We start from the raw sequence: 22,825 nt of genomic DNA, 5'->3' as shown, positions 1-22,825 counted from the left end.
GTTCCCTTGTCCTAACTACCACAGCATTTTTGTGGTGAAGCTAGGGAAATTTCTCAAACTGACCGAGGTGTAATTGAGAGCTTAGTTCAGTGAAACTCTTAAAATCAGAATAGCACTCAGTAACTGCGAGCCCAAGTGAGTGAAGAATACTCTCTTCTCTTCTGTTACATTGCTGAAGTGTGGACTGGTTCAATGGACACATAAATTGTTAGAGGCAGGATTTTTGAAAGAAACATAGGGTTTTGTCTAGCCAGAGGCCTCAGCAAAATTAATCTGTACTAATTCAATGTGTGAATTTACAGTTAAACTGCTTCAAATTCTTATGTGTACAAATGAGTTCCAGAATGAAAGATTGTTTTAGTGTCAGGGTCACTGTGTCCTGGTATCTGACTTGCTGACAACCACATCATCTAATTGCTTTCATAAAGTTACCAAGTGCCATAGGAGCCCAAGTCAATTTGACTTTCTTCGCAGCCAAATACCTAGTCTTTTTAGAAAATGAGATGTAAGATCCTAAATAACTTAGGTTGCTTTTGAAAATGTATTTTTGTTGGGATATTTGAAGTATTCAGCACCATAGCAACAGCAAGGAATAATTCCTAGTGCTTAATGCACTGAAAAAAACTTCATAAGTTGTGAAAAATAGAAGATACATAACAGGCGTGACAATAAACTACTTCCAGTGATACCAATAAGCAATTTCAGTAAAGGAACAAGGGCAAATCTTTTTTTACTTTTTCAGAGTATGTGATAAAATTATAGGTCTGCAAGGTCTCACAGGCATGAGAACAAAATACTTACAATGGTACTGATAAGCAATTTCAGTAAGGGAGCAAGAGAAAATATTTTTTAGTTTTTCAGAGAATGTGATAAATGTTAGGTCTACAAGGTCGTAATGTTTAGTGCAAAAAAAGCTAGAAATTAATTAGCTCTGCTTGCTCTTTCAAAGGGCTATAAGTTACAGGACAGAGTTACTGGTTTTGGTTTATGCTTTCTAGCCTTCATGAAGAGATAACCTAGTGTCTCTTTACTATGTAAAATTAAATGACTAAGACAAAAATGAGATCTTTTTAGAAGAATAAAATTATAATAAAAGTTGATCCTCTTCAGGGAAATCAGGGATTCTCTTAGTATGACTGTGATGATTCAGGTTAAACACAAGTCTTTTGCGTTGAGATACAGTGTACAAAAGACAGGCATAAAACTGTTTTTAATAGTGTAAATTTAACGAGAAACAGAGTTTACATGTCACCTATGTCAACACATCCAGCATACACAGACAATACAAGAAGCTTGGAAACTTGTCCCCCAGTTTATCATGGGTCATGATGGGCATCTAAGTCCTTGATTGATTAAGACCATAGCTGAAGCATTAATTTTGTGTTAATACCCAATCTTCTGCATCCCGCAAAGTGCCTTTCAGGAGCTCTTCTGTTGCCATTGACTCTCAGTGTTTCAGTAAGCAGTGAACACCACCATACTTGAACATGTTTTTCTCTAGCTCTGTTGTCTTCTGCAGGAATACCGTGCTGTGTTACCATAGAGAATATTTCTGTGAAATTTTACTTCCTTAAAAAGAATTTCATATCTGGTCTATTCCTCAGTGATAAGCTTTCATATTGAAAAGCGGTCGGTGTTGTGGTGTTTTCTGTGGGCCCTGTGATGAATGAAGGCTGTATTACAAAATACAGAACATGGATTTAGGAGGTGGGTCTAAATAGAGTATAGCCACCAATCTGCATTGCATAGTGGTTTGCTCTATAGTGGAAAGCATCTGTACCATTACTCAACCTCTTTGGCTATCTTCATCTGTCAAGTCTGCAAAGATACTGACCCTTCCCCAGAGATAAAGCTTAGCACAAGAGATGCCTAAGAACAGGTCTGCCTGTAACAGAACTGGAAAGACAACTCTGCTTCTGTCCATGGGCTGCACAAGTACTTTGGACAATTCAGAATCCAAGAGTGTGATCAAACTGAAAGACTACCTGAGTGAAAGATCATATATGAAACACCTTGAAAGAGAAATCTGTAATAGCTCCATAAGCACCCCTCTGCCCAATTTTGCAGAAAGAGCTTCTGCGTTCCTGTCTTCTAGACTGGCATAGAAATTGGAAGTTCAAGCATATTGTAGCTCTGAGTTGAGCAAAGGGATGTGCAGAACAAAGCAAAACAGTGTATCCTGGAGTGGGATAAACCTTCAACATTTGTAGAGAGCAATAGTCTCTCAGGAAAGTCATACCCTCACCTGCTGATTTCAGCCATTTAGCTGCCTTTCTCGCTTTTCAGTAGGTGTATGTGGCTTTGTTATTAGTCACCTCACTTACTTAAAGTGCGATGTGCTTCAAGGGCCTCCTTCATCTTTTTTGCTATGATCGAATTTGTCATTTAGGCAGTCTAAACAGCTGATTCACAACCATGTTTCGCTGGTTTTGTGCTGATGTAACTCCATTGAGATCATGTAGATATTCCTTATCCCAAAGGGAAGAACAGGTCTTTCATGCTTCGTTAATGTTCCTTCTTCTCTCCCCAGGGGACCTATCCTCCTTTTCTAAAAATTCTTTTGAATACTCTAATTAAGGATAAGGATCTCTTTGAATATTAATTAGTTTTTCAATGGCCTCATTCAAAATATTTAACTCAAAGCAATTTCCTGGTAATTATCTCTTGATTGTAACTTTGAGAGGATTTACCCTTTTTTAATAAATTCCAGTTTATCAACTAAGACTTCCTTTTGTATGTGTCCAGTTAATCACAGCTACAAGTAAGACAATAAGCAGTAGCTGTAACAAGGCAATTTTGTTTTGTTTCTTAAGTTTTCTTCTTACAACAGCTGTCATTCTTACCATAGCTTTCCCTCTTTTGCTGGTCTTTAATTATTGAACTGTATGATAGGTGACTGTGTCCCTCATGCACCTAATCTCGAAGTTTTTTGGGTGGCTGAATCCGCTAGCCCTGTACAATCAGACAGCTTTGTACGAAGACTAAAATGGCAGAACAACTCAAAACTTTTCATTTTTGCCTCTTCCTGGAATAATGAGATAGGACCTGATCTGCTCCACTGCTCTTTCTTCAGCGCTTCCCACTCATTCTGGGATTCCTGATTAGGTATAACTAAATAAATGATAAAACCCCTTTCTGTTTCCAATTTTGCTTTGAATATTCAAGAGAGAGCGAGAAATTTGTGTATCATTAACAAAGGCATATGGTACTTTTGACTAGCAGCAGGACAAACCCTAAAACCATCATGTTTTAATCCTTTCTGTCATAAAGTAAGTTTACACATTTAATAGATGGCCACAGAAGATGCCTTTTGAAATCTCTGAAAAGGGATGAAATTCTCAAAATACTGGTTTAAAATTTCTTCTAAATCAGGACATGAAGTGAGGAGCTTAACTCTCATTCTCAGCATGAATGAGAGAAGGATTCTTGTGAGCTTGTAGGAATACCTTGAGGGATGCTGCACTCATCCTCTGTGCCAGCAGAGTCAACATCTCCATCTAATAGGACAGTCACATCATTCCAATGTAGGCAATAGCAAGTGTAGCCTGTTGCAAAGATCTCACCTTTCTGGTCTGGGACCTTGGCATTATCTAAAGCTGATTTCATATGGAGGATTTCATAAGGACTTTGTGCGGGATTCCTTCCCAAATGCACAAGGGAGTTTTACATAAGCCCAAACATTTGCCTTACACTTCCGAAGAGAAGCTACGCTACCTGAGTTCACTGGAGCTCTTGGATTCTGCTGTAACAGAACCAAATCATTCACAATCCCCCTTTGCTTCCTTAAGCGTGAAGAGCTGCTCTGTAAGGCTCACCAGCAAGGCTGTCAGACAGGATCACCCCTTGCTGCCAGCACAGCTAATGCATTCTCACCAGCTTGGTTGACATATCTCTCCCACTGATTGGTGATGTTCACTCGACCAGACTCTTGGGCTGCTTCCAATGCGCTCCACTATTTAAAATTGGGGCAGCAGCTACAATGACTCCGCTCTGTTCGTGTTTGTCAAGTCTTATGGATTTAGTTACCATACCAGATGCCACGTTTTGTAGGGAAGGTACTCTGTTCTCTACTCAGCTGAATTCCTCCTTGTTTCTGTGATCCCAAGATACCACAGGTCACCAGACATCTGCAGTGCAGATCTTACTGACACCTGAAGGAAATTTACATGCTCTTGAGTAACTGTAGTTCTTTGAAACCATAACTACGCTATAGTAGGAAATCCAATTTTTAAATTAATTCATTTTATGCAAAGAATCCAATATTAAAAGCCATAAAATATTAATAAAGCAGAATTCTGCACACATTTCAATAAATCTGAAATAAATGTTAAACTGTGTTTTATAGTGTTGGTACTGCACACGACTCAGCAAACAATGAATAAGCAATACTGATTCAAAAAGTAGAAAACATCTCTTGATTTGAAACTGTTTTTGTTTCTTTGTTTCATGAAGGCATCTCTCAAAATAACTTCATTCTGAATGCAACTCATTAATGTGTGCTCCCCGCCCTCTGCTTTTGCAAGCCTTCTCCAACTGGCTAAATGTGGTGACTGGAGCTTTTCAGATTAATTTTCCTTAAGTGACCTACTTTGCAGAGAAAGATAATCATGCATTTATAGCTTCTGGCATTCTATTCAGGTCACAGATGGACAGATAGCAAAGCTGTTCCTCGGTAGCTTACTAGGGTTGTAACTAATCTGCAATGAGAAAGGAGATCGGCCTGATGTTGATTGGTCAGAATGCCCAAAAGTACAGAAGATCATTGATTCCTGCTTTAATTTTCAAGGGGTGTCACAGTTAGGCTGTATGATACTAGCCAGCAGTTGTTCTAGGAGTGTTTTGTGGTAGTGATCAAATTACTGGATGCCATAGATGTTAAATATCTGAATCCTTTGCCTTGACAGTGGAGCACCATGTGGTGTTCTGACTGTGGACACATCTGATGTTACACATGTACCAGACACTGTGGCTGGCATCGAGGAGGGGGCATTCGGGAGAATTTTCATCTTCTGCTCCCTAACAAGTGCTTACGATCCTGTGAACAGTTCTCATTGTAAAGATAATTTTCTCTGCAATCAGACCTAAACCTCTGTAATGTGAAAGTATTTTTTTGTATAGCATGATCAGTTGAGCCAATAAAACTCATATTTTACTATTATCCATTGGAGGCCCATTCTCCCTCTTGTATTTGGCACTAATGTAGTGATGTATGCAAAACAGCTGGTTCGCTTATTTTGAGATGTTCAGAAGTTTCACAAGGGAAATGACCAAGCTTTATTCTCTGTTGGGATATTTTTGAAAGTTTGGTGAAGTTTCTCAGGCTGAAAAACAGTCAGCAAGTAGGAGTGCAAAGGGTGTCTCTTTTTTTGAGGACTGTCTTGAATCTTGGAGTGTGCCAGGCACTCAGTGATGTTAATTCTGACAGGTCTGAAGAAATGACAGTTAGACTTGTGACACTGTCAGAAAAGGGATGGATGGCTTTCAGAACAAAAGAAAACATGTATGCAGGTTGAATTCTTGCACCACAGGACTGCAAATGCGTATGCCTGTGTACCCCAATGTGTACATACAGCTTTGCTCTTTGCACTGCAGTGCAAAACGGGAAGGTGTTCCGGTAGAAGATGCATTGTAGTTTGGATCACTCTGAGCACTGAGTAACTGTTCGTATTTCATGTGCTTCCTAGAGCAAATAATCTCAGAACACATGAGGAATGATTTGGGTTTAGTTTAGATATTTATAACTGTTAAGACAACCTGACAGAGCTGTGTGTGTATTTTGTATGACAGAATCTAATGCATCGAGGGCAACACCAATTCCTTTTAGCAAAAAGCCTTTCAAATAGGAATTAGGTACAAGGTTTTAGCGAGAAAGAGTATGCGCAGCCCTCCTGTACATATCCTGAGGGACTGCAGTGCAGCTGTTCCACTATCAAAATTCTGGCCATGGGCTCTGGCAGTTGTTGGGAGCACTGAATTTTCCACACCTGTCCTGCAGCTTCTGGATCTGTGTGTTCTCTCTCTCGCGTGTTAGCCACAGCATCTTCTCTTCCCAGGGAGAATGCTCATTGTGTCTGAACCCTGTGTTTCTCAGCATTTCCTCTGGAAGTGGTGTTAAATTTGAAACAATGTAGCTTTACAGAGACAGGCATCAATGCAGGTACACTTAGTCTAGCTTAAGAACAGACTGCTGTAGGTGTGTGCGTTCATCTGGTCCTCAAATAATTAATCTAAATCCAAATAAATCCAATTTTAACCAAAATAATCCACAAACCATAATTTTAATAATCTTTTTTAAGTTTTTTTTTTCTTTTTTAGTTTGTCAAGAAAGTATTTGAAAACAGAAAGTCAGCACTGCCAGGATTGGTTAAGGGATATTTTAACTAAATCACAACTTCATGAAACAAAAAATTCATGTATTTGGTTCTGTGTTTCCTGGTATGATATCCATCACATGGTTGTGTTTATGTCAGAGAATGTGGAGTTTTGTAAAAAGAAACAGTAAGTCTAGATAGTTGGGAAGTCATTGTGTGTTATCAGATATAAAGCTAGACTAATGTAAGTAATATGTTTCTATTTTATGGAGCCATCATACAGCCTGTAGAAGACACAGTAGAAATTATTTGTAGAAAAAATATATATGCTACAAACAAAAAACATCTGCATTACAATAGATATGTTCATGCTCGCTATGTGGATGTATGTCTTAAAGATAATAAGTATGATTGAGAAATGATACTGGTGCATTCCTGTTGAAAACAACCCATTTAAAAATAGGTAGCTCCAAAGATACTTCTAGCTTTTGAACCAGGGTAGCCATAGCAGTAATAGAGAATACATGCTTCGAATTTACGGCTGACATTACAGTAGACAAGCAATAACTTAAGAGCTCCTGACCGTTTTCTTGGCAGGGTAGTAAAGGCACTGGGCAAAGGTGAAGGTGAAACACGCCATGAATCCCCCTCGCATTGTTACTTGGCACTACCCAAGAGTCTGTCTTCTGGGATCATTGTGACTCAGAAGTTTACCTTGTATCATTGTGGGTATACAAATTATTGCATTGAAAAAAAATCCTTTCAGTTCCCTGTCTGCATATTAAATAAGGATCTTAGGTGATGAAACAGTTCTCACCATGAAACTGTCCTGGATACAAAGCTTTTAATCTGCTGCATTACATCAGTATAAAATCTTATGTGTATATTTGTTCTGTGGGGAAAGATGACTAGTAAGGCACATTTTGTAAACATACATATGTGTCACACACACAATTTGCTTCTAGTACTGCCGCAGCACGACTACTAAGTAGAACTACTCACTTGCATGAAATGGCTGGAATGGATATTTGTTTGCCAGATCAGAACATCAGGGAGGATTTCTGAATGTGACAGTGAACTAGATTTTTTTAGAATATTATTTTACAGAATTTGTTGATCTGCTGTGCTAGTGTAAGTGAAAAGTAAATCTGATGAGAGAAACAGAAGAGTAGACGTTGTTACAGAAATTTGTTCTGATCTTCTTTAATATGTGAGTCAGTGTTCCCTGATGAAGTAGGATTATCATTATTTTAGTTTAGTCATTTAATATTTAAAATTTCCAGTGGTGAACTTCTAATTAGTTGAATAGCTCATGAAATGCTAGAGCAATTTGAAAGAACCTGTATTCCTCTCCTGAAGGAACTTGTATTCCTATTCAAGGGGACGAAGCAGTGTATTTGAAAGGAAATGCTGGAGTGTGGAAGAATCAGACATCATGTTCTAGTGAAACAGTAGATATGATCTGAATGGGTAATGAATGTTCCTTGGTGGCTGGTTGATTTTGAACACCTAAGGAGCATTTATAGGAGTCATAATGCTTCTGGAATATGCTTTCATGGGGTGGGCTGTGCATATGCATAAAATGGAAGAAGGAAACTCAGTGGACAAAATGGTGGCAGAAGGTTTGATTGTTCATATGTACAAAGTTTGTATAAACCTATAAACTTACATGAAAAATAATAATAATTTATAATTAAATTAAGCATATTAAAACATACTATTGTAATAAATAATTAGATTCTAATAATTCCTCATAATGCATCACAAACCTATATAAAAAATCATTTTGGCCAGAATTACAGATCTTTGGTTTTCAATGATGTATTTAATAGTAAGCCATTTAGACAAAATGATTTTTTTCTGTATGTATTTTCCATGTAGGTGTGCAGCTTGTGTGCTATTAGCATTATACAAGTAAACACTAATGAACTATTTGCATACTAAGGTATTCACCTGGTGTGGCTGACGTTTTTCCCTTGCATATTGACTGCAAAGATGGGGTCTGTGGATGATGGCAAACTAATTACCTGTGAAAATTAAAGCCCTGTGTTTGCTGAGAATATAAGTAGACTGTAGGCAAGGATTGTTCCTCCACAGGCTACTTCAGTAAACCCCAACATAGGCTTCCTCTTTGCAATAAAGCCATGATAGGTCTATTGCTCCTTGATCTTTAGTCTCTTTGCTAACATTACTGAGGGAGGGAATATTAATAGTATTATGATGTTCAAATTCACGATCTTTGAGTTTGCAAGTACAAATTAAATATGGTATTTAATAAAGAAAGTATATTTCAGGGATAGAAGGCTTGCATTAAGACAGCTAAGCTGTAGTTCCAAAGCGCAGCATTAGCTCTCCTTACTCTAGCTGGTGAAAAATCTTTTTCTACAATACGTTTCATAAAGTAGTAGATTAAAAAAGCACTTTCACTCAGTACATATGTACTAAAATAGTGACTAATCATATACATATTCTACAGTTACACTCTGTTGCTTTTGGGAAGCTGATGTGGATTTCATCATCCTTAACATTTTATTTAAAAAAAGTACCATGTTGAACTGGGAGGATAGAGGTTGTTTTCCAATAATGATATACCTGTGTGTTCTGAATTTATAGTTGTGATGATCTGAGCATTTGGATTCTCATTTGGACATTCATAGGATTTTTGCATTATTCCACTTTTCCTGGATATTTTGAAAAAAAAAAAAGTGTAAGCTATGTTAAATTTAAAAAGGGAAGAAATTTCAGGGCTCTGACTATTCTCATTCTGTCTGTGCAGTTCGACAATCAGCAAGCATTGGGAGGCAGAACTGGCCACGCTCAAGGGTAATAATGCTAAGCTCACAGCAGCACTGCTGGAGTCCACTGCCAACGTAAAACAATGGAAACAACAACTTGCTGCGTATCAGGAGGAAGCAGAACGTCTTCATAAGCGGGTAAGTCAAGGCAAACGGCCAAGTTCCTTCAGGTGGAAGTACTGGAGGCTGTATTTGCTCCTTTGCAAGTAAAACAAATAAGTTTATTGTTGGGGTTTTAGGTTAATCATTGAGAATAAATTACAGATTAAAGCGCACAGGGTTCCTTGGCTGGGAAATTCTTTCCTTTGTAACAGTTTCTTTTCTGCAGAAGGTATTGTTGCAGGAAGAGTTATCTAACTTGTGATACTTAGGACATGTTTGCAAGCTTGCACTCTTCATTTGGCGCCAGCTGCATCACATCTGTTTCAGGACCTTCTCCATAGCACTACACTTTAGCCCACAGAAAATTGACATCAGATATGCAAGTTAAAGAAACTGTGTTGTGTTTTGCACATATAAAAAAGATGAACATCTTCCTCTCAGCCTTGCACCTAAAGAAAACTGACCATAGATTGTTATATGCAATTAGAGGTCTGCTCCCACTTTCATACAGGAGGGACTTGGTCCTGTTCCCTTCACTGTAAATTTTACACAGGCGATTTGGCTAACCAGAAATTAGTACACAGTGGGGGAAGGAATGAAGCATATGCAACGTTGAAGGCTGCATTATGAAAACAAGTATACAATATGTTCATTTCTCCGTTCGCATGTAACTCTTTATATATTGTATAATCTATTCACCTTTATCCAGAAGAATTTGTTATCATAGATTAGGACACACTTTTGTGCAAAGTGAAGGCAAGATTAGCACGTGTGTGGAGGGAAGATATCTTTGATGAAGCTGTATTAGTTTTGTTAATATCAATTATCTTAGAAAAGTATCAAGGAGATGTACTTAGTTAAGAAAATAAAAACAAACAAAAGCACTGCTTTTTTGAATGAAAATATGTTTCATGAATATGCTGACAAGAAGGGAAGTTTCAGGTAGCGAACATGGCAGACCTATTCATTTGGTTTTGTATGCTGTCGTCACCTATATACAGTAAGGTGTGGCCATTACATTTAGCCAAATCCTGCAAATTAGTAAGAGTTCTTTCAGACCTGTGCTGAACCAGTCCAACTGGAGGCTGTTAGCAGTCCCAAGCACACGGCTTGTATTCATCTGAGGGTGGAGACATTCAGCAGGCTGCCTGTAACCTGGGAATGTGGAAGAGTGGCAAGAATTCCCTTGAGCTTGAGAAACCTGGGGAAATGGCAGGTTGTTGGGGCTGTCCTATACCTAGACTGCAGACAAGGATCCTGAAGTCCCAGCCAAATGAGTTGATCAGGAAGAATGGCAGTTTCTGAGGGACTGCAACTGTGTGTGCCAGAGCTGGCTGGACGAAATGCATGAAGTGTAATTAAAACTGGTGCTTTTTGCAAAGTGCTTTCAGCTCAAGAAATCAGCAGTTGCTGGCAGAACTGTTTTTGCTTCAGATATTTTCCAGTCAGGCACAAGCTTGTCATGTTTGTTTGTACAGAGGGAGACTTTCACTTTGTCATCTCACTTAAGCTTTTCCTTTGGAAGGGTGGGAGTTCTAACCGGTGCTTCAGGTTTGTGAATAGATGATAATAGTCATTGTTGATAAAATTATTTAAATTATAACCTTGTATTAAAATTACTGCAGTGCAGGTGTTCAGGTGGATTTGACCACCAGATAGGCTTTACAGTGAAGAAATCATTGCTAAAACATGGACGTAATGAGGTGGCATTCTTCCTAATAAAATGTATTAACAGCTTTTCTTGCAAAACTGAGACAATACAGTTTGTGCCTAAGAAAGAAAAGAAAAGGAACAGACAACAACAGCAGCTGAATTTGCCATGAGGAGACCCAACAAGACAAGACAGGCAAAGATCCCTCTTTCTTGATATTACTCTCACCCTAGGTCAAATCTTATTTAAGATCTGTTATTGGAATTTTCAGCATGTAATTTTGCTTGCATCTGATACTACAGTTAACAGAAGTAGTAACCAAGTCTTTGTAGCTATGTTTGTTAATAGCTGATGGCTTTTCATAACCTTTGCCCAGCAAATTTCCTGCAATTATTTGGTATTTCTGAGGGAATGCAAAATCTTATGTCATCATCTACACTAAGCTCTTTTGGTCACCCTTTACATGCCTTTATTAAATGTTTCTGTAATCTGTGACCTTGAGGCTTGTTGGTATCTTACATAGGATACAGGAACGCTCTGTGCCTATGTCTCTCTGGGCTCGCTGGTAAATTAGGACAGGACAGTTCATCAAGAGTACTGCCCTCTACTGGAATTGCTTTTAGGAAAATACAGACTTTGCTAACCCAACAAATAGAACTCTCTAGGCAAAAGTATGCAAATCATGTAAAAAAAAATCAGGCTCAATCTGTTACCCACATAGTGCGATACAAGAGCTCTTCTAACCTGCATGTTGGAGACTGACTGTTCAAATTGAAATAGTGCCCCATTTCAAAAAGAAACTGGAAGTCAGATGCTTCTCTCTTGCACAGGTCAAAAATGTGCTGTTGAAATGGCAGATCTCGAGACTGCTGGTTATGGTACATGTGTTAGCAAGCAGTGTTAAGTCACTGTCTTTTGTTGTCTTTCTCTTAGCTTTATCCATTAAGCTCAGTATAAACATGTAGTTGCAGTTGATCAAAAAAAAATATTTCTCGAACTGGAATCTGTCTCACCTGAGATTATGTAGAAGTTACGTATCAAGTCCAAGATGGTCATCTTTTTTTCTCAAGAAAACTGACTAAGGTGTTGAGTTGAATTTGCTTCCGTAAGTGCTTGTCTTTCTCCATAGGATAATCATCTAGATAATCCTATAGACATACTTTTAGTCAGATTAAATGAACCCATCCTTAGTTCATAGAATCACAGAATAATTTAGCATGGAGATTGTCTAGTCCAATTCTCCACTGAAACCAGGGCCACCTTTGAAATTAGATCCAGCTCCAGGGCTAGATCAGGTTACTCAGGGCTGTGAATTAAGTCTCAAAAAGTGGAGATCCCACAGCCTCTCTGGGCAGCTTGTTCCAATGTTTGTCCACCCTTGTCAAATTATTTTTCCTAATATCTTATCTAAATGAAATTTGCCGTGCTGCAACTTGCATCTGTTGCCGGTTCAGTAGAAAAATGGGGTTTGATCCAAAAGAGACTTTGGTGAGAAAAGTTGAGTGGACCAGATTTTTAGAAATACTCATAGAAAATTTCAAGGAGAAGCAAAAATTTGGAAATTAGTTTGCATGTTCACTTGTAATGTAGTTGTTGTTTTATCTGGAAAAGTTGGCTGTCACAGCATCTTTGCCCACTGGAGAAGAAGAATGTGTGTAGATGAGATGTATGCATTGGAGGGATCATAGTCTTATGTAAAATAGACCATCCTCCAAAATGAAGAATGGTACTGCTGACATTAGCTGCTATATTTAGTTCAATTTAATAATATATTATGTGGTTTATGTATAATGTAATTGTGGTATTCAATTCTTACGTGCTTTAGGTTTATATACTAGTTCTGGTGCCTGAGTCATCTGTCTGCAAGCTACAGCAGACTCATATCGTCTGTCAAGCATGGTGTGTGGGGGGAAGTAATGCATATTGATTAGTAAACTTTGCATTATTATTATTATTTCCATCTTTAGTTTCTTCTTTGTATGAATAACCTTATAAATAGCCTTATTTACATAAATAGTTTCCTCTTTGTACTAAAAAAAATTATTGCTAATACTGTCTTACTTGTTGACTTCTTATGGTACCTGTTTCCTCAGTTTGAACTTTGTCATGTTTTATTTATAAATATCCTTTGATTTTACATTATATCTCATTCTTTTCTATGTATTTCATTCGTGGTGATAAACTGAGTCAACTTGTGCAGCATTTCCTGTAAACTTTGCTTTTTAAGTTGTTTTAAATTATTTTAAGCTGAACATTTTTTATTCTATAATTGTTTTCAAATTTGTCTGAAATAGTTTTTCTGTGTGGCACATTGTTTATGATTTTTAAAATTAAGCAACAAAGCTAAAATGCACCTTTTTTTGATTTTGATTGCATTTAAAAAAATTAATTTCATTTATTATCTGCCATTTCTGATGAAGTATAAAATCTACTTGTCTATCAGTTCAGTTTTTTGTATTAACCTACATTTATTTGCTTTCTCTGAAGCCTTTGTGTTCCTTCTTCCATTGGTTCTCTGCATTAATAATGCCTAGAGCTGAGACAAAACAGAATATAGATTCTGTGTGGCCAAGTGCGAAGTTATCAATAAATTAAAGTTCTGTGCTCTGTTCTGAAGTATTGTGAGCTTTAGTCAGAAGTACCATGCTTTGATATTTTGCCAGACATTATATTTTTCAGAAGTTTGCTATATGAGTGTATGGATTTTTGCCCCTCAAAAACAAAGAGACAATAATTCTTGGAAGATGTGATGCCCAGTCAAGAGCTTAACCTGGAGCTCTCAGCCTTCTCTCTTCTCATCTGCTCAGAAGCAACTTAACAACAACAATTCCCTTAAATGGGGTTGGGGAGCACTCCTACACACCTTGGATAGCTGTTTGAAGTCAGAACAGATTCATGAGTTTAGAACAGTTCAGTAACAGAAAGAAAAACCCTGAAGTGAGCTACTTCTGACAAATAGAATAGTGTTGGTGCTAACATTAATCCTGATACTACAAAAAGGAAAGGATTGAATGGTGATATGAATTAGGGAAAGTAACCTGAAGTTCTGTCTTTGTCATGTAAAAGATGAAAATGATGAATTTTTTTCATGCATGCTAATGGATAGAGTAAATCATCCTGTGACACTGGGCAATAGCACAGAGTAATAACACCAGTGCATGATAATAAGAGCTTCAGTCCTTGAAGATCATTCATCTGCAGGAAAAGAAACCTAAGATAAAAAGAAATGAAGGGAAGTGATCAAGCTCTTGGGTTTTCCTGAAAGAACAGAGAGGTAAACTATTGAATTTTAGCTTGTTATTATACCAGGATTTCCTAGGAAATAAGATAAAATCAGCCTATTATGTTCTGGTTCATTCATTCAGTGTATGAAATAAGTATGAGGGCATCTTATGTAGTCATGAAAAACCACCTGACAAATAATGGACCCTGATTTCACTACTGTTAAAAGAAATTTTAAAGGGGATAGAAAAAAATGCATAAGCATGCAGAAATAAAACCACAGTCATTTTATTGGGCTATATCTGTGCTACTTAAAGAAAACAAGAATCTATAAAAGCAGTTATTAAAGTCCACAGGAAGTATGGAATGCTTTAGAAGCCATCTGCTCAGTTTGTAGAAAATCTTTGCAGATCCTTAAGCAGTCTCCTCCATGTTTCCACCAGTTGCATTAATAATTGAATAACCAAAACTCAATTTTGAACATGCAGATGTGATAAAGTTGCTTGCTGAATCAGAGCCTGTATTGCGGGCTTCATACTTGCTGAGAACTCTTACTGTGTGACTACTGTAAATAACTGTTTGGTTGTATGTGGCCAACGAAGTATGTTATCTAAAAGTGGAAATATGAAAGAAGGTGACAGAAAGTGTGGTAACAAGAAATTTATAAATGGAATTTTGATCCAAAAATTTATTGGCAGTGCACTGTTTTTATGTGATGCCCATCTCGTCATCCTGCCTTTAAGACTGTGTCCCTCCTAATCCCAATGAATCCCAATCAAAACTTACATTATATTTAAATTTGGTTTGATTGATTAAAGAAAAAAGTTATCCAAGTATAACTTCGTAAGATACTGTAATTAGCATGTGGCTAGGTAGCAGCTTTGTAGCATTTGTTTATAATGAAAATAGAAGAGTATTTTGCAGCGTAGATACAGATAGCCTGGCAGTTTAATCAAAGCAGTGGGATTATAATTTTATTAGTATTTGTCTATGCATTTATTTGAAAGAAATGTGTATGACGATGGACCAATTCTGAGTGCACAAAAAATGGCCGACTAAGTATGCAGTCCTTTTGTCTGGAATTGCAAGCAAACTCTGGTTGCACTAGAAACTCCTGAAAAAGCGAAAAAAAAAAAAAAAAGGCAGCTCTTGCCCAAATGAGGTTATTATGTTAAATATTGACCAAATGTTCAAGAGAGATGTTCTAGGAGGTATTAGGGTTTTCTATAACACAGTAAGATCTGGAAAGACTAATCATTCTAGCTGTGATAGTTGGGTTTTAGAAGACGTATGGGAATATACTGACTTTGGTTTTTGAAATTACAATCTTACCTTAAAGAAGAGTTTATATTTCAGAGCAGACTATAATTATCTGCGTTAGGTTGGTTATCCTTGTTGCAGTAGAACTAGTTTCTAATAAGAGGAAATCCAGAGTAATAAATCGTTGAGAAATCATTGCAGAGGCTGACCACCTTCTTTGCATGATGTTAGGGGATACCAAGGGCAAAATATGAGCATTTTATTTCGGGGGATATGTATTTTTGTCGCACATGTTCATTTTTGCTCCTCCAGTATCCATTTCAGCTATCATAAGTTCCGTATTATTTTTTGAATGGTGTGTGTTGTCAGTCTTGACATTAGGCTATCAGAGCATTTCCTAGGACAGGATTTCTGAAATCCAGCACATACTCTCAGCTCCCTCTCTGTGTGTGATTCCTAATATAAATAATACATATCTAGCCTTCATCAAGATTTTCAACCTTTGGTTAATAATTACAGTTTACTCAAAAGATGGTCTCTTTTCAGACAGAGCAAGTGAATCAGGTTATGGTAGTTTTAGTTCCTGAAATCTTAATGTGAATTTGGGTTTTTTAAATGTGCAGTGAACTGAAGGCAAGTCCTTTTTGCCTTTTTCAGTTTGCCTTGATTTGTTTTTAGAGCAGATTTGTATTTAGGACCGAACACTGTTCAATTAGGGTTTCTTCTGAGAATTTACTTTCACTGAATGTGTCATGTACAAGATTATGATTTGAAAAAAAACCCAAACCACCAACCAAACTACCATCACTCTGGGAAAGGGGAAAAAAAGATTTCACTGAAGGGTCCCTCATCCCCGTCTTCATCTATCTAAAAAAAGCCTAAAAAAGGCATTAAGATCCATTTATCTGCAAGTTATAAAAAGCATACTTTGTGGAGGCAGGCCACAAAGTTTTTAAAATGTCAGAGCTTTGTAGGATGAAGTATATCCTATAATTCCAAAACTCCATTGGAGAATGAGGAAATTACTGGATTTAAATCCTCAGGATTAAAGGATGACGTATGTGTACAGTATTAGCTATTGCGTGTATTTCATGAGCTGGCCGGATAGCTGGAAAAAATGTTTGCTACTTAGGGTGCAGAGAAAGGGGTGTCCCCCGAAGTTAGTATTAGCATTATCAGTTACAAATAGTAATGGGTGGCTGAAGCTCAAAGCATTGATTTTAGTAAACTTCTTATATTTTCAAATATTCCTACTGAAGTTTCATTGCTTTTTCACAAAAATCAAGCAGATGATGGATTAGTCCTCTTTTGTCTCTGCAGAAATTAGTAACTGTGGAAAACATTTTGATATTTCCATGGCTTGAGGCATCAGTACCCACAGAGAAAAATGTGTCCTTTTCAGCAAAATCTTTAATTGTTTTCTGTGTTGAAAAAAGTAATATATTGTTGATAATGCACAAAACTCCCCCCTGTCCCCAGGTTATCATTTGATCTATGGGTAAATCTTGGAAAACTACAATAATTAATTTTCTGTCAAAAGTGATGTATATGAATAATACTATGGTGTGCTTTTTTTGTTCTTTCAGCAGCAACCTTGAAAAGTAATTTTCTTTGTTTTCTGTGTTTTCACATTTCTTAGCACAAAAAGTCTTTCTGAAGTTTTTTATTCTTGAAAGCTATACTGGAATTGTTTCTGTGATTGGCTTGTTTGCATGCTCTCTTGCATCTTACTGTCCACCATGAAGAACTGAGAAGCTTCTTCCGCATAAATTATGTGCAACTTTATGCAGTTATTCCTAGTTTTGCTGAGCCATGCAACATCATGTATTTTCTCCTAGTGGAAAGCAAAGGGCTGTTTTTTATTTGTAGGAGGTTCGTCTTCAATTATTGATGGAAAACAGTCACAGTTAAGATCCGTTTAGGGATGTAAGTCAACCAGCTAAAAATACATAATTAATACTCAAATTCAGTCTTGCATGTGAGCACTCTACCTTTTCTGCACCGTAGCCTGGGCTAGTAGACCTTGGATATTGCATTCCACAATAAATAGAAGGGATAAAAATACCTTTAGGAACCAACAGGTTAATTGTGTCATGTATATAAAATAGGCTACAGCTACACTGCAACTATGTTCTAATCTGTCTTTATTTGCATTTCTGTAGCAGCAGAAGTAATTTCCATGTGAAGTTTAGAAGGAATTTCATGATCTGTTGGTGGTGAATTTAAGATGCTGAATAAAAGCTATTGTTGTTTGAGATCAGAAGCGTACAAATTTAACTCAAGAAAGTGGTTTGAAAAACTGAAGCAACCTGCAGCAAACATAGCGTAGATTCATCTAGTCAATAATTGCTTGGGGAAGGTGACCACTCAAAATCTTTCTGTTGTTCCAACTTCTTTGCCTCTAAATGACGTTTTTACTTGTGAAGCAGTTGTCTGTGTTGGGATTTGATGCAATCACCTCTTTTGGTTTCTTTGTGATTTGATTTGGTTTGTTTTCCTGGAGAGATTCTTCAGTTGTCCGAAGCTCTGGGCAGTCACTGTCTTAGGCTCACATCAAGGTTGTTCTTCCTTGTTGTGTTACGTAGCCCGACACCTCACTCTTCCAGTCCTCCCAGCAGCCCAGAGTGTGCAAGTTGTCTGCTACCATGAAAACTTCTGCCTGGCATCCTACTCTATTTATAGGCTGTTCACTCTAGATCAGAATTTCCGGAAGACTCTAGAATGGCCTCTGCTGAGAAGGTCTAGGTTCTGCTAGAACAAGTTGCCTTGCTGTCTTGTTTCAGCTGGTGTATTTCTCACTGAAGTATGCAGCCGTGTACTAGCAGAGTTAGCTCACTAAATAGTCACTAAAAAGCCCTTTCAGACTTTTTTTTCTCTATGTGCAATGCTTACCTGGATGATAAATGCAAAATAAAGAAGCAGAGTCTAAGAACAATACTTTTTTTCTTTTTTAGTCTCAAATATGAAGAAGCCATGGTACTGACTTTTTTCAGATATGCAAGTCAGTTACAAGCTTGTTTAATCAGTTATTGTTCAAAGACTGTTCTTTCAGTCTCAGTTCTGTACTGGAAACAAGGCTTAATCACAGGTACATTGCACAATGTTGCTGTGCAGAGGCTTGAATGGTTGATTGAGCCTTGCTATTAAACACGAAACACTGAATGAGGAGATATCTCTGAAAATAGCATGTGTGGGAGGGTCAGACTAAAGCATTTAAGCTTCCTTTTGTGCCCCCTTCTGTGTGTAATGCATAAAAAGTAATTTTAATGATTTTTGGACCACTGGTCATGAGAAAAATGATTTCAATTTGTGCCGAGTTTCAGCATCCATGCAGGGACAGGAACGACTCTCACACATTGATACAATGCACAGTCGATTCCGATTTATTGGTCTGCTTGCGTGGTTATATACATTTTCCATATCTGCACACGCGATCACGCTTATTCGGATAGGCTACAGACATAAATCACGCGCTGTTCACACACCCCACATTCCCTTATGATTGGTAACTATGCACTAACGCTAACAGCAACAGGCCGCCTGCACGTCCTTGAACACATCTTGTTTTTGCTAACCCACACCATGTTTATTCTTAGCTGTCCTTTCCAGCGGCCTGTGCAGCTATGCTAACTGTTTCGCTTAAGCGGCCTCGTTATGCTAATTCTCAAGCTACATCGACCCCAACATCTCCCCCTTTTTCTTTTCAAAAAAAGCTATCTTATCATTGCCTTAAAAACATTTGCTTAATTGGTGTTAGTTGCATCACAAAATTTTTTCTTCACACTTGCCTCTAGTGCCTTTTGTGTTATGCGTATTATACACGGAACCAATATAGTCATGGCTTCCTCTACATCTCCCCCTTTTTTATTTAATGAATTTAAAGCAAGTGCTACATTGACACGCCTAAGCATCACTATTGGCTTTATGGTCCAGTAACAGCCCCGCTACAGTGCAACACTCAAAACAAACAGAAGAACACAAATGCTAATAAAAAGATATATAGATGTGAAGTGCATACCATAACCTGTATTCATATTAATCACCTAGGCTAAAATCAATGTATCTAAGGGTATAACTCATTAACTATATACAATACCTGCAGAACTCACCAAACCAAAGACGCAAAGGCAGTTACTTAGTCCAGACAAATCCGTTAGATCACCAAATAAATCCATCAGAACACAGAAATACAAACACTATGACAACCAACACATAAAATCACACATTTATAGTCGCGACCGCACACACACAAGCACACCAAGTTTTCAACGTAAATCCAAATGTTGCAAAGACTTATGATTTTTTTTTTTTTTTTTTTCAATGCAAAGACTTATGAACAGACAAGGACTTACAATAACATCCAACATTTAACAGACAAATTCCCAAGCCTCAGTTTCAGGAAGAGTACTCTCTTTTCAATTCTGTTTTAGGAAGGGCACCTTCCCTTCTCCCCAGTGATGTAGCCCAGTGCTGTGAAGCTTTCACTATGACTAGCAGGCAACTAACAGGCAGGCAACAAGAAACAATACTGGAAGAATTGTTTATTTTGTCTTATTAATGGTCCCTGCTCAGAACTTTTTGGTCCAGGGATCAGAGGTTCTCCCTGAGAATCCCTCGGTGCCGGCTGGAGGTCCTGCAATCCCTCGGACCATTGATGTTCAAGAGCAGTGTCCTACCTGGGTACCCAAAATCTGTTACCAGAAAGCAACAAAATAATTCACTCTCCAAAACTTAACTCCGGAGCCCCAGAAAGCAGGCACTCTCGAGAACTCATTAGCATACATTAATATCATAATCAGCTAGAACAGTTTGCAGCAATAAGGACACAAGGAATTCTACTGCTGTAATTGAATTATACACACTTTTTCCAACCAAGTCCTTGAATGTCAGGAAGATGGTTCTCACCGCGCTGCTTCTGGGCTGGCTGGGACAGGCCGGCGCACTGGGATTGGGCGGGGTCCAGGCTGCGCCGTGCCACCGGTTGCCTGGGGGGTCCGTGTGCCCCACCAGGTGTAAGGTTCGCTGACCCATCAGGTGTGGTGGTCGCTGGCGCTGCGGGCTGTGCTGTGTCTGATGGACTGCGCAGTTTTATGCTGGAATTCACCCTGCTTTGATCTCAGGTCGGGTACTCCAATTGCTGTAGAGGGACCCTGTTGTACACTTTCGGGGTGCCGGATTTTGCACCCCACTTCCCATTTCTCTGGATTTAAAGGATCATCAGGTTCTGGTGGATTTACCTCCCGCATTTCTTGTATTGGGTTAGGAATTTCGTCATATGTAGGGTTAAATTTCAAAAGACTCTGTCCTTGCTTTGGAGATAACAAAGGAGGAGTAGCAGCCGCTTCTAAGATAGTTTCTGCGGGTTTTAGAGCATTTAAAGCTGTATGCACTGATTTCCAAGTAAAGATTTCCTCAGAGATTTTAAACTGCAAGACTTTGTTCTTTCAAAATTCTCTGTAAAATCTTTCAATTGAGCTTTCGTTCCTTTCAGCTGATCATGCTTTTGATAGCTCGAAAAACAGGGGCTAATTGTTGCTCCTCTTTATTGCCGACCTGCGCAGTCCCCGATTCTCTGCCACACATCCAAGTCGAACAACCGATCTGTCATTGCTATCAGCTTTCGTCGGCGGTACCACAATAATAGACCCGATATCTCTCCTTCAGTTAACTTCACGTTGGCTCGATCCGCCAATTCCGGCAGGCTTTTCTGCACCGTCTTTTCCAACACTGACACAGTGGAACCCATACTGCCGATGTTCACGCCCCCCCGGTGTGCTGCGCATCCGCTCCCGCCTCTCTCGGGCGGCCTGGCTTACCTCACTGGCCGGCAGTCCCCTGCCTTCTTTGGCTGCGGTATCACGTCGGGGTCACCACAACGCCGAGTTTCAGCATCCGTGCAGGGACAGGAACAACTCTCACACATTGATGCAATGCACAGCTGATTCCGATTTATTGGTCTGCTTGCGTGGTTATATACATTTTCCATATCTGCACACGCGATCACGCTTATTCGGATAGGCTACAGACATAAATCACGCGCTGTTCACGCACCCCACATTCCCTTACGATTGGTAACTATGCACTAACGCTAACAGCAACAGGCTGCCTGCACGTCCTTGAACACATCTTGTTTTTGCTAACCCACACCATGTTTATTCTTAGCTGTCCTTTCCAGCGGCCTGTGCAGCTATGCTAACTGTTTCGCTTAAGCGGCCTCGTCATGCTAAATCTCAAGCTACATTGACCCCAACAAATTTGAAACAAGGAAATAGAGCAAGTAAATGCTATCCAGATTTTTGCCTAGAGCTTTTTCTTTTGTTACTTCTGTTTTCAACTGCATATTCTTTATGTCACATCGTTTTCCAGCCCATCTTACTCTACAGATTTTTTTCAAAGGGTCACAATACAATTTGCTTTTTTATAGGTCCATTCAAGAAGATAACATCGTGAAGATATATGACATCTTTTCAGATCCCTGTAGGAATGGGCATTTAAGTAAGACTGCGATTAAAGTAAACCCATTTTTTAATTACATTTGTTCTTTTTTTTTTGAACTTACTGGCTTTTCAACAAACAGTAAACAAAACAGTTGAACAGTGCATTCCTTTCTCCCATAAGCAGTAAGAGATGGACATCTGCCCGGAGAAAAGCTGGGCCAGAGCAAGACATCACAGCCCCTTTAGTGTTTGCAATTAATTACCCTGCTGACAGCAGTTGCCTGTGTTGGCAGGGTTTGTGAGAGCACTCCCTACTCCGCGCATGCAACATTAGCTGTGTTTGCCTAAGTGATTTCAGTAGATGTCTGGAGTTAGCGTGGACCAGAGCGTGCCGGGGAGCGTTCACGTGAGCCATGCTGCTGCCGGGGCTGTTGCGGGAGGTGTTTTCAGCCAGCTGCAATACACGCAGCCGAGAGCAGGAGCATTTCATCCACTGCAGCTCAGTCCACCACCCTCCTTGAATTCCGGGCTTGCACCAGCCACTGCATCCTCGCCATGTGTACCAGCCCAGAGGAAACCATGCAGAGAACAGTGAGGGGTCCAAGCGCTTCCTCAGTCACAGGATGAGTCACCACTGCACACTCACTTCTGAGGCACAGGGTGCTACGGCAGAGGTATTCTGGGGACTGAGTTTTCTTCTGTCTCTCTAGTTGAGGCTCATATGCTTTGTGTAAATGAGTATTCACTGTGCCGGTGCTTGGTAAGAGCCAGTGGGTATTGCTGAGTGCAACAGCTTTAGAAGAGAGATGGACCTATTTCACAAGAGGTGGGAGAGGGCCTGGCCCTGGGTTCCCCTCACAACCCTAGCCCTGGATTCACAGAGGCTTCCACTTCCAATTCAAGATGGGGTTCAGCAGAAAAGCTTGGAAATGTTTAAGAAGCTAAACATCAGAAGGGGTGAAGGCAGGCGAGGGGCATGAGTTTGACAGTTCCAGCAAAACTTCCTTAGGAGTAAGCTAGAGCTCTGCATAAACCCTCAATGCCAGA

General features: G+C 38.9%; 1 protein-coding gene across 3 annotated transcripts in view; it reads left to right on the top strand.

Moving 5' to 3' along the window:
• The window catches only part of HOMER1 (homer scaffold protein 1), a 102,401-nt gene that overhangs the window by 59,407 nt on the left and 20,169 nt on the right, over positions 1–22,825 (top strand). For all 3 annotated transcript variants that reach the window (XR_012761858.1, XM_075410625.1, XM_075410624.1), the window contains exon 6: positions 9,088–9,244. Coding sequence is in view for 2 of the 3 variants with exons in the window: in XM_075410625.1 (XP_075266740.1) it covers positions 9,088–9,244 (157 nt within the window). In the remaining variant the exon portion in view is untranslated. The remainder of the gene's footprint in view (positions 1–9,087; positions 9,245–22,825) is intronic.

Source organism: Opisthocomus hoazin, chromosome Z (assembly GCF_030867145.1).
Source record: "Opisthocomus hoazin isolate bOpiHoa1 chromosome Z, bOpiHoa1.hap1, whole genome shotgun sequence".
Lineage (NCBI taxonomy): Eukaryota > Metazoa > Chordata > Aves > Opisthocomiformes > Opisthocomidae > Opisthocomus > Opisthocomus hoazin.
This window is presented reverse-complemented; position numbering and strand designations above follow the sequence as displayed.